The 15,319-nt window shown below is 39.1% G+C and overlaps 1 protein-coding gene across 6 annotated transcripts in view; it reads right to left on the bottom strand.

Moving 5' to 3' along the window:
• Window positions 1–15,319, bottom strand: part of NR1H4 (nuclear receptor subfamily 1 group H member 4) — an 87,232-nt gene that overhangs the window by 27,677 nt on the left and 44,236 nt on the right. For 3 of the 6 annotated variants that reach the window (XM_037996651.2, XM_008004373.3, XM_008004376.3), the window contains one exon: window positions 1,927–2,079. In XM_037996651.2, coding sequence (XP_037852579.1) covers window positions 1,927–2,079 — 153 coding nt within the window. The remainder of the gene's footprint in view (window positions 1–1,926; window positions 2,080–15,319) is intronic. The other 3 variants (XM_037996652.2, XM_008004374.3, XM_008004378.3) reach the window with 1 other exon arrangement.

Below are 15,319 nucleotides of genomic sequence, written 5' to 3'. Positions count from 1 at the left end.
ACCAATCACAGAAAGTACTGTTGGGTGTGTGGTCATGAAACCACTGATATGTACCTGGCCCAGAAGATCCCCTATGCAATGACACAGAACTAATGCTAGCCCTTTATGCGTTTTAAAAAGGGAAGGCCAAGGTTTGAGACTTAACCTTGAACAAGTAGTTTAACCTCTGTGAATCTCAGTTTCCTCATTTGTAAAATGGGAATAATATCTACCTTATAGAGTTTTGTGTAGATTAAAAGGAATCAGATCATTTTAAAATGGGCTTTATATAAAGAACTTGTGATACGAAAGCATTGTACAAATGCAAGGGATTCAGTCAATGAAAAGGTGAATGACACTCTCCCTGTTCCTGCTCTAGGGGACCATGAAAATTGGTGTTTTAAAACATGCCATTAATATTATTTTCAGCCATGTTTACTTATTGTACCAGAAGAAGGATATTGAATTTCACATTAAACATATATGAACTTATTGAGAAAAACAAATGTTAGCATCCTTTAGGGAAATTTTTAAAATCCTGTTAATTTTGAGAACAGTGCCAATTCCCGAGAATATAGTTAAAAATAAAAATAATACAAGGTGACTTTAAAAATGTCTTTGAATGATCAATCAACCTCATTGATTTACACTTAAAGGGAGCTATTAAAAATAATGTAAAACAATCTTCCCTTCATCCCATTGAACGTCCTTACTCTTCTCTCAATGCCAATAAAACAAAGTTCCAGGAATTTCTTTGTACAGGGAATTTATTTTATAGAACCATGAAATATCTGCATCTGTTACTGGACGAGTTTGTATTCGTAAATATTATAGATTGCTATATGTGGCTTCATGCAAAATGTCCTCAGAGCTCCAGCTGGAACAAGTTCATATTTAAGTGATGAGCAATATGAGCTGCGCAGTGTCAGAGTAAGTGTTTCCATTGTGAGATTGGATTCCAGCAGCAGCCCCTATTGCAGGCTCTCGTTTCATGTATGCTAAGATGAGATTGTGATCAGCTACTATAAAACTTTCATCCACCCAGAGCTGGATTATTTACACAGACCTATTTTCCCCCAACCTGCATGCATTATTTCCCTGGGTCCATCCCAGTTGCCTGTACAGTTTGGTAACAATAGAACTGGAGTCACCTTCTGAAGGCTTTTATTTCATGTGGCATTCCCTGCCTGAATGCTATCATCCCCTTGGTGACATTTGTTTGTCTATTTGTGTTTTGAGGAGAAACAGGACATATCGCAGAATCTGAGTGGTCTGTAGAATTTGCAGAATGAAAAATTAATTATGTTATATACTAGCATGCATTCCAATTTTTGATGAAGATTATAGTTCCTCACAAAGCCAGCAGTTTCATACAGTGTATCCTTATCAGATAGAAGGACAAAATTATATTAAAACTGGGAGTAGTTAATTTCCGGTGTAAACCTATACAAATTGGTTCAAAGCTGCACTAAGAGAAGACAGATTCTTAATAAAATGACTTCGTTTAAAACTCTATTTAGACAATTCAGAGGTACTTATACCTTATAAAGCACTCTTATTTTTTTCCACAATAGTGAATTTGTATGCTAATTAAGCAATACATAATAAGTATATTAAAATCAAATTTAGAGGAAACTTTTAGACTGTCATTCGTAGCTCATTAAAGCACGTTACTTGAATGGTATGCTAATGCCACTGGGCTCCATGTATAGTTCACTGCGACAAAGAACAACAACAACAACAAAAAAAAAAACGCATTTCTTTTGGGTGACTAAAATGCTCTTTAGTTGACAGTTTGGACAATTTCAGTGGTTAATTAACCTTTTCAAGAACTTAGATGACTTAGTAGGTTCCTTCTTTAATATGTGAAGTAGCACTGTTGTGATGAGTTACCTGACATCTGCCTCAAGAGATTTTTAGTGAAATGTAATTGCTTGAAGTGAATACCTGTATACATACATTCAGCCAACATTCCCATCTCTTTGCATTTCCTTAGTCGACACTCTTGACACTTTCTTCTCATGTACATATCCATCACACAGTTGCCCCCGTTTTTACACTTGTACACGGCGTTTTTGGTAATGCTTCTCCTGAAGAAACCTGTGGGAGAAACACTGAAAAGTGTAAAAAGTCCTCTTACAGCTTCTCAGGAAAAACACAGGTATGGATTGAGAGATGCCAGGACATTTTCTCACAAACTGCTAAAGAGCACCCAGGCCACCCTTGAGCACACCAGTGACAAATACTTTATATGACATTGTGTTGTCGAGAAGGCTGTTGTTTTTAATTTATCTTTCAGAAATAAAGACAAGTTTGAATCATAGCCTCTCTTAGGAAAAATGTGAATTTGTTTTCTAAGATAAATTACTTTCATAGATCTTTATTGGGGGACAATTCTATGCCAGTGAGCACTAAGTGCCGAGGGTACAAAGGCAAAAAATTCACCGCTGGGCTCTGAGAGTTTAAAGGCTGGCTGAGGACAAAGACACACAAACAACAAAACAAGTGGAATTACATGCTGTCTGGGCTCTAAAAACTGCATGGTGGCAGAGCAAACACACAGACTCCTCAGTTTGGGATAAAGAGGTCAGGATAGGATGTGAGCATTGAGCTAAGTTTTGGAAAGTGAGTTGCTGTTAACCAGGCATTCAGGGAGAAAATGGCATTCAAGGTTTCAATTCAGCACTTTATATGCCAGCGTGGCATAATAATAAAAATGCCAACCTTGAGCTAAAAGCAAACATCTCCCCCCGAGAAGGCATAGCACAGCTGCAGCCTATTAACAGGTAAGATGCCTAGAGTGAAAAAGGGAGGTAACTGGCTTCAACTCTGCTGCTCCATTTCCCCACTTTCTGCTTTCTCCTCCATCTAACTAACCATAGTTCCTGACACTTTCAGAGTCAAGGAGGCAGTGTTGAATAGGGAGAGGACTGTGAGAGAGGTAAGAGAAGAAATGACAGGAAGGCAGTTACTGGACTAGTGTGGCTGTAAGCCGGTTTGTGCGTAGCAAGTTTTCAAAGTTGACTCTCCATTGTGTTGGGTTCTTTAGAGACTTCTCATCTTCGGGATATTTTCATCTGAACTTTGTTTTTTGTTTTTTGTTTTTTTGAGACAGAGTCTCACTCTGTCACCCAGGCTAGAGTGCAGTGGCACAATCTCGGCTCATGCAGCCTCTGCCTTCTGGATTCAAGCGATTCTCCTGTCTCACCCTCTGGAGCAGCTGGGATGAAAAGTGCCACCCAACACGCCCGACTAATTTTTGTATTTTTAGTAGAGATGGGGTTTCACCATGTTTGCCAGGCTGGTCTCAAACTCCTGACCTCAAGTGATCTGCCCGCCTCAGCCTCCCAAAGTGCTGGGATTACAGGCATGAGCCACCACACCCAGCCTCATCTGAACTTTTTTGATGAGGGCAAATACATCTCTATTCTAGCCCATGGTATGTGTCTCCTTCAACATCTAGGAATTTGGCGATTCACTCCACGATTTTTACACTGAGGTCACTCCTTGTGGTTCTCTTGACATGGACCTAAGATAACCCCATAATGGCTTTCTCTGATCTAGCAATCTCTGTGGAGCAGAGAAATCTCTCCCACTTATCCAGGAGCAGTCAGCCACCCGGCTTCCTGCCTTTCAACTTCTCAGGTGAAAGTGAGACACAAAGTCCCCATGTCTATCAGCTTCAGGGGATACGTGTCAACCTACTCAAGTAATCATCTTGAAGACTCTTTCATTGGGCTTGGAGCAATAGGATCTCTTCAGTATACATTTTGGGGACACAAGGGGATACCATTTTCCAATCCTCAAAAAGTTACTACATGTTCCAGTGGTGGCCCGAGGGACAGACACTCCCACTTCCAACATTCTCCTTTGTAGTAGGGATGTAAGATTCACACAGCACACTAGTCACATGCTCCAAAATCTTTACAAAACCTCTCTGTAATTTCCAACTCCTGATCTCTTCATTCTCTCAAAATAAGTGACATGTTTAACTGGTTCTTGAATATCCACTGTGAAATTTCTGCCAGATGGGCTCACCTTGGAATGTAGCATCTAGTGTCTTCATGTCTCTATCAAAACTGAGAGGAGTCCTTCTTATTTTAACAGACTGTTGGAATAATATCTAACATTTATTAGGCACTTAGTAGCTATTGTTTGAACAACTTTACCTCCATTTACTGATTTAATTGTCATATCAATTTTGTGATGAAGATAGTATTATTTGTCCCCATATCATAGATGAAGAAAAAAGGTACAGAGAGTTTAAGTACCTTGGCCATGATCACATGATCACATGGTTAGTAGTTGGCTAGGAAGGTTCAAACCCAGGCAGTCATGCACTAAAGCCTGTACTCTTAACCACTGTCTTGCAATTACCACCCTTGGGTCACAAGAGAGTAAAATAATTTACTATTAAGTAAAAACTGTCTGAAAGTTGCATTCTCTGACCTGGGAAATACCAAGATGAATAAGACATTCCTTGTCTTCAGAGTTGCATACTTAGTTGGAATAAACAGAAGTAAATTTACAGCATAATACAAAATATGAGTAATAAGATAGCTAAACAAGGAATAAATTATTGAAATGTAGACGCAGGTCCACACCATATGCTTGTAAAGATTGTGCCACATTTAAGGAGGAGAGGCAGCAATTACATTGCACCCATGTAGAGCTGCATATTTCTTATGACAATTTTCCAGGAGAAGGCACTTAAAAATTGTTCTAACAAGGTAAGTATAATATGACGATTTCCTAACTGCTAGAAGTCAAGTGCCTCGAAGAAAAGGCATTGTATAGACTGGGAGTGATCCTGATTAATTAAGAGTAGCCAGAATCAGGGAGAGGTCCGTGAAGGAAATAGAATTTGATTTGGGCCTTGAAGAATAAGTAAGGTTTTAGAAACATGGACCATGAGGGAGGAAAGACATTCAGAAAAATGAACAAACAGGGTGTTATGAAAATTCCAAGAAAGGGTGGATACTCCGTCTTGGTGGCAGTAGGGTAGAGTATGGAGAGAATTAGTGGGAGACGGGTAAGCAGTTGTAGTAGGAACAGAATCTGATGAAGTGTCCTTGAATACCAAGCAAAGGAGTTGAGTCTTTACCATGTTGAAAGAGGAAAGCCATTAAAGGCTTTGACAGGGGAGAGTATGACCTAACCGGTATGTTGGGAAGCTCCTTGGAGCAAGGTAAAGAAAGGTGAAACGGGTATTGGAGACTAGAGACAGGAGACTATTGCCATAATACAACTGAGAGGCTACCAATGTCTGAACTAAAGTGGGACAGAATAGAAAAGAGGAAACAGAGAGAATATCAGGCTTTGGTAACTCGTGAAATATGAAAACAGAGGCTGAAGGAAAAGTTAGAGATGTCAAGGTTAAGAAAGTCACGGACCTGCTTGTGAATTTTTCAGATGGTGTAAATTTCAGTAGGAGAGATCTTAACATTTTCCTAAATGTCAAATCCAACCAAACAAAGTCTAAAAAAAGACTTTGTGCTGCAGATCAGTGTTGATATTGAGAGTGCAAATACCAAAGCATGCATTTTAAGAGACTAAAAGCAAAAAGAGGACTTTTTCTTTCCTGGTACCAAATCATGACCTCAATGTCCTCTTGAGCCTACATGAGTCAGCCTTCCTACTAATAATCTTCTGCCCCTCCCAGGAATGATTTCCTTTAAAACTGACATAGATACTGATAGACAGCTTAATAGTTAACAGAATAAAACTCTTTCTTCCAAGATGAGCCAAAGGAACAGTGCGTGGAATCATTCTGCAGGGTTTTTTGACTCTGGTATTAACTGAAAAAGAAATCATTATCATCTCAATAGTTGAATTAATTAGCTTTCACTCTGAGATAGCAACACAATATTATCATTATATCATTTAAATATGGGTACATATACTGTATTTATACTTATGCAAATCTATCCATACACATAACTCTGCCTCTGTCTTGCTCTTTCTTGTGCATATTCAACAATGCTCATATCAGAAAAGTCATTTGAAAATGAATGGAAAGGAAATTCACTGAGGAACAGAGCCTTGCTAGTAATACAGGATGAGTAGACAGAGTTGGCATTGCCATCTGGGGAATGTGTAGCACCAGTGGGATCCCTGGGGTAGCAAGCAAACAGCTAGAGGATGGTACTTTTATATGGATTCCTCAATTCTGCAGAATATTGCACACTGCTTTTCTACCTCTATTTTTTTTTTTTCTTTTCCGAGATGGAGCCTTGCTCTGTGGCCCAGGCTGAAGTGCAGTGGCATGATCTCAGCTCACTGCAACCTCTGCTTCCCGGGTTTAAGCAATTCTCGTGCTGCTTTATACTGGTGGAAGCCACAACCACACCCTATTCTCAAGTCATACACACATATGTGTACATACACATGCACGTACCAGACTCCAGTGACTGATACTGGTAGCCACTGGTAGTAGGCCACCCACTACTTTGCAAGCAATAAAATATTGGTTGATGTTGTAAAACTTTAAGGGTCTACAAGCTTTTAAAATAGCAGCAAACACACAGAGGTGAGTAATTAGATATCTTTCCATTCAAGATGACCTAAATGGAGACAGTTTCTAGATCTGTCTCTACATATACAGCACTTATTTTGTGCCAGGCACTGTTCTAAAATGGTAAATGGCAATTCATTTCCTATTCATAACAATCCAATGAGGCAGATACTATTATTATCGCTTTCTTACCAAAGAGGAGACTGAGTTACAAAGAGGTTAATTTGCTCAAGGTCCTGCAGAGAACAAATGGTAGAGTTCAGATGTGAACCTTGATAAGCTCACCCTCTGCACTCTTTTTATTTTTTATTTTTTTAGACAAGGTCTTGCTCTGTCACCCAGGGTGGAGCGCACAGTGCAATCATAGCTCACTGAAGTCTCAAACTCCTGGGCTCGAGCGATCCTCTCACTTCAGCCTCCTGAGTAGCTGGGACTACAGGTGCACCCCACTATGCCCAGCTATTAATAATTTTTAAATTTTGTGTAGAGACTGAGTCTAGCTATGTTTTCTAGGCTGGTCTCAAACTCCTGGACTCAAGCAATCCTCCTGCCTCAACCTCCCAAAGTGTTGGGATTACAGGCATGAGCCACTGTGCCCAGCTGACTCTGTGCTCTTAACCACTGCCTTATGCTGTCCTTTTAGTAGGAAGTTTACATTTTTAAAAATTATCTTGAGACATGAATCTACCCAAGTTTTACACAGCATGGCAAGTGCCCAGCCCATAACAAACTTGTTACCTTCCCCAATTTGAGTTCATAAAAGATTGTTTTGCAATAATTGTAGGAACATTAAGATGAACGGATAACTGATCAAGGTATTTATGTGGGCTTTGTTCTTGCTTCTATTGCTTTTTCATTTTCTTTTCCATCCCAAGAGGGCAGAAACTCTTCTTCACTTGCTGGCACAAAAGCTGCAATGTTTCTGTCTCTAAATAAAGATAACTCTCACATACGATTTTTGTTTTCAACCTCTCATTGAAACGGTTATATTGGATCATCTCAAAGATGTTGAAGGTGGAGGTCACTGCTTGTAGAATTGGGAATGGGATGAGTCTGGGAGGTTCTGTGAGTATTGAACCAGCACTAATAAAGAGCTTCTAGAGGAGTGACAGATCTCCAGTGATGTAGTTCTGAGATGAGGACAGGAAGATACTAAGAACCATGGCCTTGAAAACCCTGAGGTAAGATGTCCATGCTGGACTGTGGCTGAGTTGTTCACATTCAAGGGACCAATTAAAATTTGAACATGATCCTGAGGTTTGTGCACGATCCTGGAGGAAGGAGTATTCTCAAACACAGACCAAATGAATTTCACATCAGCCGGGAGAGTTATGAGCTTAGAAGAGATTAAATTTGATTTAGAGAAATATAGGAATATAACACATCTTACATCACAAAGCGTTTCTAAAAGGTTACACATAATGCATATAGAAGACATAGAGGTGACTACTTAAAGAACTAAGTGAAAATGAACTAAATGGAAATGAAAACGCAATTTATCAAAATTTAAGGGATGTAGCAAAAGCAGTGTTTACGAGAAGTTTATAGCACTAAAATGCATATATTGATTAAGATCTAAAATCAATAATCTAAGCTTTCACTTTAGGAAGCTAGAAAAGAACAAATGAAATACAAAATAAGCAAAAAAAGAAAAAAAGTAAACTTTAGAGCAGAGATCAATGAAATTGAAAGTAAGAAAATGATAGAGAAAAATCACTGAAACCAAAAGTTGGTTCTTTAAACAGATCAATAAAAATTAATAGATTCAATAAAATAGATCTATAAAATTAATAAGGCTAGGCTAACCAAGCTCAGCAAGGCTAACCAAGAAAAGAGAGAGAGAGAAGACACAAATTACCAATATCCGAAATGAAGGAGAGGCCCATCATTACTAATCCCATGGACATTAAAAGGAAAATAAAGAAATACGAATAACTCTAAGCCTGCAAATCTGATAACTTAGATGAAATTCCTGGAAACATATACCCTACCGAAACTCAACAAGGAGAAATTGGTCATCAAAATAGGCCTATACTATTAAAGAAATTGAATCAATAATTAATAACCTAAAACATAAAGCAACAGGCCCAGATGGTTTCACTGGTTTATTCTGTCAAGCATTTAAATGTCAAGAATTTAAAGAAGAAATGATACCATTCTGTACAATCTCTTCCAGAAAACAGAAGCAGAGGGAACACTTTCTTTTTTATTTTATTTTATTTTATTTTATTTTATTTTTTTAATTTATTTATTATTATTAAACTTCAAGTTGTAGGGTACATGTGCACAACGTGCAGGTTTGCTACATATGTATACTTGTGCCATGTTGGTGTGCTGCACCCATCAACTCGTCATTTACATCAGGTATAACTCCCAATGCAATCCCTCCCCCCTCCCCCCTCCCCATGATAGGCCCCGGTGTGTGATCTTCCCCTTCCCGAGTCCAAGTGATCTCATTGTTCAGTTCCCACCTACGAGTGAGAACATGCGGTGTTTGGTTTTCTGTTCTTGTGATAGTTTGCTAAGAATGATGGTTTCCAGCTGCATCCATGTCCCTACAAAGGACACAAACTCATCCTTTTTTATGGCTGCATAGTATTCCATGGTGTATATGTGCCACATTTTCTTAATCCAATCTGTCACTGATGGACATTTGGGTTGATTCCAAGTCTTTGCTATTGTGAATAGTGCTGCAATAAACATACGTGTGCATGTGTCCTTATAGCAGCATAATTTATAATCCTTTGGGTATATACCCAGTAATGGGATGGCTGGGTCATATGGTACATCTAGTTCTAGATCCTTGAGGAATCGCCATACTGTTTTCCATAATGGTTGAACTAGTTTACAATCCCACCAACAGTGTAAAAGTGTTCCTATTTCTCCACATCCTCTCCAGCACCTGTTGTTTCCTGACTTTTGAATGATCGCCATTCTAACTGGTGTGAGATGGTATCTCATTGTGGTTTTGATTTGCATTTCTCTGATGGCCAGTGATGATGAGCATTTTTTCATGTGTCTGTTGGCTGTATGAATGTCTTCTTTTGAGAAATGTCTGTTCATATCCTTTGCCCACTTTTGGATGGGGTTGTTTGTTTTTTTCTTGTAAATTTGTTTGAGTTCTTTGTAGGTTCTGGATATTAGCCCTTTGTCAGATGAGTAGATTGCAAAAATTTTCTCCCATTCTGTAGGTTGCCTGCTCACTCTGATGGTAGTTTCTTTTGCTGTGCAGAAGCTCTTTAGTTTGATGAGATCCCATTTGTCAATTTTGGCTTTTGTTGCCGTTGCTTTTGGTGTTTTAGACATGAAGTCTTTGCCCATGCCTATGTCCTGAATGGTAGGTACTACCTAGGTTTTCCTCTAGGATTTTTATGGTATTAGGTCTAACATTTAAGTCTCTAATCCATCTTGAATTAATTTTCGTATAAGGAGTAAGGAAAGGATCCAGTTTCAGCTTTCTACTTATGGCTAGCCAATTTTCCCAGCACCATTTATTAAATAGGGAATCCTTTCCCCATTTCTTGTTTCTCTCAGGTTTGTCAAAGATCAGATGGCTGTAGATGTGTGGTATTATTACTGAGGACTCTGTTCTGTTCCATTGGTCTATATCTCTGTTTTGGTACCAGTACCATGCTGTTTTGGTTACTGTAGCCTTGTAGTATAGTTTGAAGTCAGGTAGCGTGATGCCTCCAGCTTTGTTCTTTTGATTTAGGATTGTCTTGGAGATGCGGGCTCTTTTTTGGTTCCATATGAACTTTAAAGCAGTTTTTTCCAATTCTGTGAAGAAGCTCATTGGTAGCTTGATGGGGATGGCATTGAATCTATAAATTACCTTGGGCAGTATGGCCATTTTCATGATATTGATTCTTCCTATCCATGAGCATGGTATGTTCTTCCATTTGTTTGTGTCCTCTTTTATTTCACTGAGCAGTGGTTTGTAGTTCTCCTTGAAGAGGTCCTTTACATCCCTTGTAAGTTGGATTCCTAGGTATTTTATTCTCTTTGAAGCAATTGTGAATGGAAGTTCATTCCTGATTTGGCTCTCTGTTTGACTGTCACTGGTGTATAAGAATGCTTGTGATTTTTGCACATTAATTTTGTATCCTGAGACTTTGCTGAAGTTGCTTATCAGCTTAAGGAGATTTTGGGCTGAGACAATGGGGTTTTCTAAATATACAATCATGTCGTCTGCAAACAGGGACAATTTGACTTCTTCTTTTCCTAACTGAATCCCCTTGATTTCTTTCTCTTGCCTGATTGCCCTAGCCAGAACTTCCAACACTATGTTGAATAGGAGTGGTGAGAGAGGGCATCCCTGTCTTGTGCCAGTTTTCAAAGGGAATTTTTCCAGTTTTTGCCCATTCAGTATGATATTGGCTGTGGGTTTGTCATAAATAGCTCTTATGATTTTGAGGTACGTTCCATCAATACCGAATTTATTGAGCGTTTTTAGCATGAAGGGCTGTTGAATTTTGTCAAAAGCCTTTTCTGCATCTATTGAGATAATGATGTGGTTCTTGTCTTTGGTTCTGTTTATATGCTGGATTATGTCTATTGATTTGCGAATGTTGAACCAGCCTTGCATCCCAGGGATGAAGCCCACTTGATCATGGTGGATAAGCTTTTTGATGTGCTGCTGAATCCGGTTTGCCAGTATTTTATTGAGGATTTTTGCATCGATGTTCATCAGGGATATTGGTCTAAAATTCTCTTTTTTTGTTGTGTCTCTGCCAGGCTTTGGTATCAGGATGATGTTGGCCTCATAAAATGAGTTAGGGAGGATTCAGAGGGAACACTTTCTAACTTATTTTATGAGGCCAGCATTACCCTAATACCAAAACTATACAAAGACATTATAAGAAAGGAAAGCTACAAATTCATATCTCTTTTTCTTATTTTGCTTTTTAAATTTAGTGTGTTAGCATTTGTTTTTGTTTATTTTTATTTTTCTCTGGCATTGTGTTTTGACTCTATTATAAAGATTAGGTCATCAGGTGGGCTTTGGAAGTTTTCTTCTTTTGAGATGATCTGGAACAAGCTTTTAATCAGCGTTTCCCAAATTTGAGCCTACCTTGGGACACCCTGACTCCAAGCCCTATCATTCAACATACTGCAGGACCTCTCAGGCATCTCTGCTGAGGATACCCCTCCTGGAAACTACTGGCTCATCAAGACCATCGACCAGGGTAACTTGGCAACCATGAAGTTGGCCTGACACACCCTAACTAGGAAAGAGGTAGCTGTGCAGATCATTGATAAAATCAAATGGAACTCCTTCAGACTCCAGAGACTGTACAAGAACTGCATGCTGCTGTGCATGCAGCCCCGGTGGGACCAAGAGAACTCAGTGCAGTGGAAGATGGAGGTGTGCAAATTGCTTTGGAGATATCTCAACCAGTTTCCATTTAAGCATATATCCCAGACTTCCAACTCTTTTAAAAGCATTGTCTCCAAAATAACTGATGAGTTTAAGCTTTATAAGGCTGCCAAGAGCCACCTGGGAGACAAGAGGAGGGGCTGGCCATCCTCCCCATATCCCCAAGCCTTCCACCTCAACACTCCCTCTTCAAAACTGCAAAGATTGGAGAGGTGTGTCCTCCAGGGCATTTCTTCCCACCAGTCCCTTCTTTTTTTCTTCAATGTTTGTTGGGAGGGAAAATGGTATTACAGAAATAAATAAAGACCATCCACACAACGGCTGGGTGCAGTGGCTCACGCCTTAATCCCAGCACTTTGGGAGGCAGAGGCCGATGGATCACGAGGTCAGGAGATCGAGACCATCCTGGCTAATGCCGTGAAACCCCGTCTCTACTAAAAGTACAAAAAATTAGCTGGGCTTGGTGGCAGGCACCTGTGGCCCCAGCTACTCAGGAGGCTGAGGCAGGAGAATGGCATGAACCTGGGAGGCGGAGCTTGCAGTGAGCTGAGATTGCGCCATTGCACTCCAACCTGGGCGACAGAGCGAGATTCTGTCAAAAAAGAAAGCAAGAAAGCAAGAGGCAAGAAGGCAGGAAGGCAGGAAGGCAGGAAAAAGAAGGAAAGAAGGAAGGAAAGAAAGAGAGAGAGAGAAAGAAAGAAAAAGAAAGAAAGAAAGAAAAGAAAGAAAGAAGAGGAAGGAAGGAAGGAAAGGAGGGAGGGAGGGAAAGAGAAAGAAAGAAAGGAAAGAAGGAAAGGAAAGAAGGAAGGAAGGAAGGAAGGAAAAGAGAAAGAGGAAAGAAAGGAAAGAAAGAAAAAACAATACAAAAAGCAAAGAAAACTGAAGTGGTTCTTAGGGGTTGCCTGTAGGAGCAGGTGAAGAGGGTAGGGCTGGGGCTATTTCCTAATGATATGCCTTTCTTACCATTTGACTTTGGAATCACGTGCACTCATTGCTTTGACAAAATGCTTATTAAGTGATGAAGGAGTCTAAAGGAGTAGAAAGCAAAAACCCACTGACACCATCAGACCTACTGGATGTCTACTGAGAGGATGAGGACAGAGGTTATGATGCTCTGCTGGCGCTTGGTTTTGGATATCTTCAACGACTATTTAAAGTGCCAGGTAGGCAAACTCCCAGAAGCTGGTGGCCCACAGTGACCAGTACCTGCTCCCAGCATCTTCCCTGGGGTTCCTAGGGGTGTTCTGGGTTCCTAATAGGTGAATTCCAGCACTGGGAGGTGCCTGATGCTGCTTGTAGCTGCCTGAGCCCAAGTAAATTCGTTTGTTCTGTGGGGTTAAACCTTTCACCTCCAAACTCCTGCTTAAATGCCTATTTCCACTTTTTCTTGGGTGTAGATTTGTAACTTTTCTCATTTAGTAATTTATGCTTTAGGACGTTTCTTTTAATCACTACTCATACATATTGTTTATACGTTTGCTTTAAACATGTTCTCTTTTTTAAATTTAGTTTTTATCATCTTAATTTGTCTTGCCTCATCACCTATGTGTTTATATGGAGTATCAGTTCATATCCCCTGGAAATTGTCTTGTTACCATTGCATTTTTCTCTATCTTCTTTTCGATACTCTTTTACTGATTTTATATTTCTTAATCTTTTTGTTTGCTTGACTGTTTTCTCTTTTTGTCTACCTTAGCTCAGTTATGTAGACTGTTTTTCTGCTTTTGCTTTAGAATGGTGACTATGAAGGCAACAATTTGGTCTGGTTTGCTCACCAAGGCATCTCCTATGCTTAGAATACAGCCTGGCATACAAATTGGTACTTAATAATACTTGCTGAATAAAGAATTGGGTTAATTAATAGGAATAGGGAGAGTTTTGAAAACAGTGTATGACCCCAACTGGGGAGGCTGGATGAACAGAGGAACACCAAATAAGAATTCATCAACAAAATAGCATCTAATGATTATTGAGCACGTAAGAGTGCCAGGTACATCATGACCAAAACCCCAAAAACAAATGCAACAAAAACAAACAAATAAATAAATGGGACCTGATTAAACTAAAAAGATTCTACACAGCAAAAGAAATAATTATCAGAGTGAACAGACAACCCAGAGAATGGAAGAAAATATTTGCAAACTACGCATCTGACAAAGTACTAGTATCCAGAATCTATAAGGAACTCAAACAAATCAGCAAAGGAAAAAACAAGTAATCTCATCTAAAAGGGGACAAATGGCATGAATAGACATTTCTCAAACGAAGACATACGAATGGCCAAAAAACACATGAAAACATATTCAGTATCACTAATCATCGGGGAAATGCAAATTAAAATGACAATGAGATACTACCTTACTTCTGCAAGAATGCCCATTTTTAAAAAGTCAAAAAATAATAGAAGTTGGTGTGGATGTAGTGAAAGGGGAATGCTTTTCACTGTTGGTGGGAATGTAAATCAGTACAACCTCTATGGAAAATGATATGGAGATTTCTTAAAGAACTAAAAGTAGACCTACCATTCGATCCAGCAATCCCATTAGTGAGTACCCAAAAGAAAAAACGTAGTTAGATAAAAAGACACATGCATATAAATGTTTATTGCAACCCAACTCACAATTGCAAAGATATGGAACCAACCTAAGTGCCCATCGACCAATGAGTGGATAAAGAAACTGTGGTATATATACACCATGGAATACTATTCAGTCATAAAAAGGAATAAAATAATGTCTTTTGCAGCAACTTGGGTGGAACAGAAGGCCATTATTCTAAGTGAAGTAACTCAGGAATGGAAAACCAAACGCCATATAAGCTATGAGTACGCGAAGGTATACAGAGTGTATAATAGACTTCAGAGACTCAGAAGGGAGGAGGGGAGAGAAGTGTGGGATAAAAAAAATACATATTGGATAAAATGTATACTACTCTGGTGACACATACACCGAAATCTCAGAATTCATCACTATGCAATTCATTCATGTAACAAAACACCACTTGTACAACTGTGCCCCCAAAAGCTATTGAAATTGAAAAAAAAATACTTTTTAAAAAGAGTGCCAGGTACTGAGCAAGATATTTTAAAAACAATATCCATTTTTAAAAATTCACAACAACTCAATGATAATAGTAATAATAGCAGGCAATGATTGAGGATTTTCCATTGGGAAGAACTGTGTTAAGTACTTTACACACATCAATTTATTTAATCCTCATGACAATCTATAGATACCTGCTACAAAAGACTGTCCTGAAGATTAAATGAATTAGTACATATAAAGCCCCCCAGAACAGTTCCTGCACATAGTAATCACTTGATATAGGTTATCTATCAACGTGATTATTACTATCATCATCATCACCACATCACCAACATTACCATCATCACCATCATCATCACCATCACCACCATCATCACCATTATCATCACCATCATCACCATCACC

Source organism: Chlorocebus sabaeus, chromosome 11 (assembly GCF_047675955.1).
Source record: "Chlorocebus sabaeus isolate Y175 chromosome 11, mChlSab1.0.hap1, whole genome shotgun sequence".
Lineage (NCBI taxonomy): Eukaryota > Metazoa > Chordata > Mammalia > Primates > Cercopithecidae > Chlorocebus > Chlorocebus sabaeus.
Note: the sequence above shows the minus strand (reverse complement) of the source record. Positions and strands in the feature narration are given on the sequence as shown.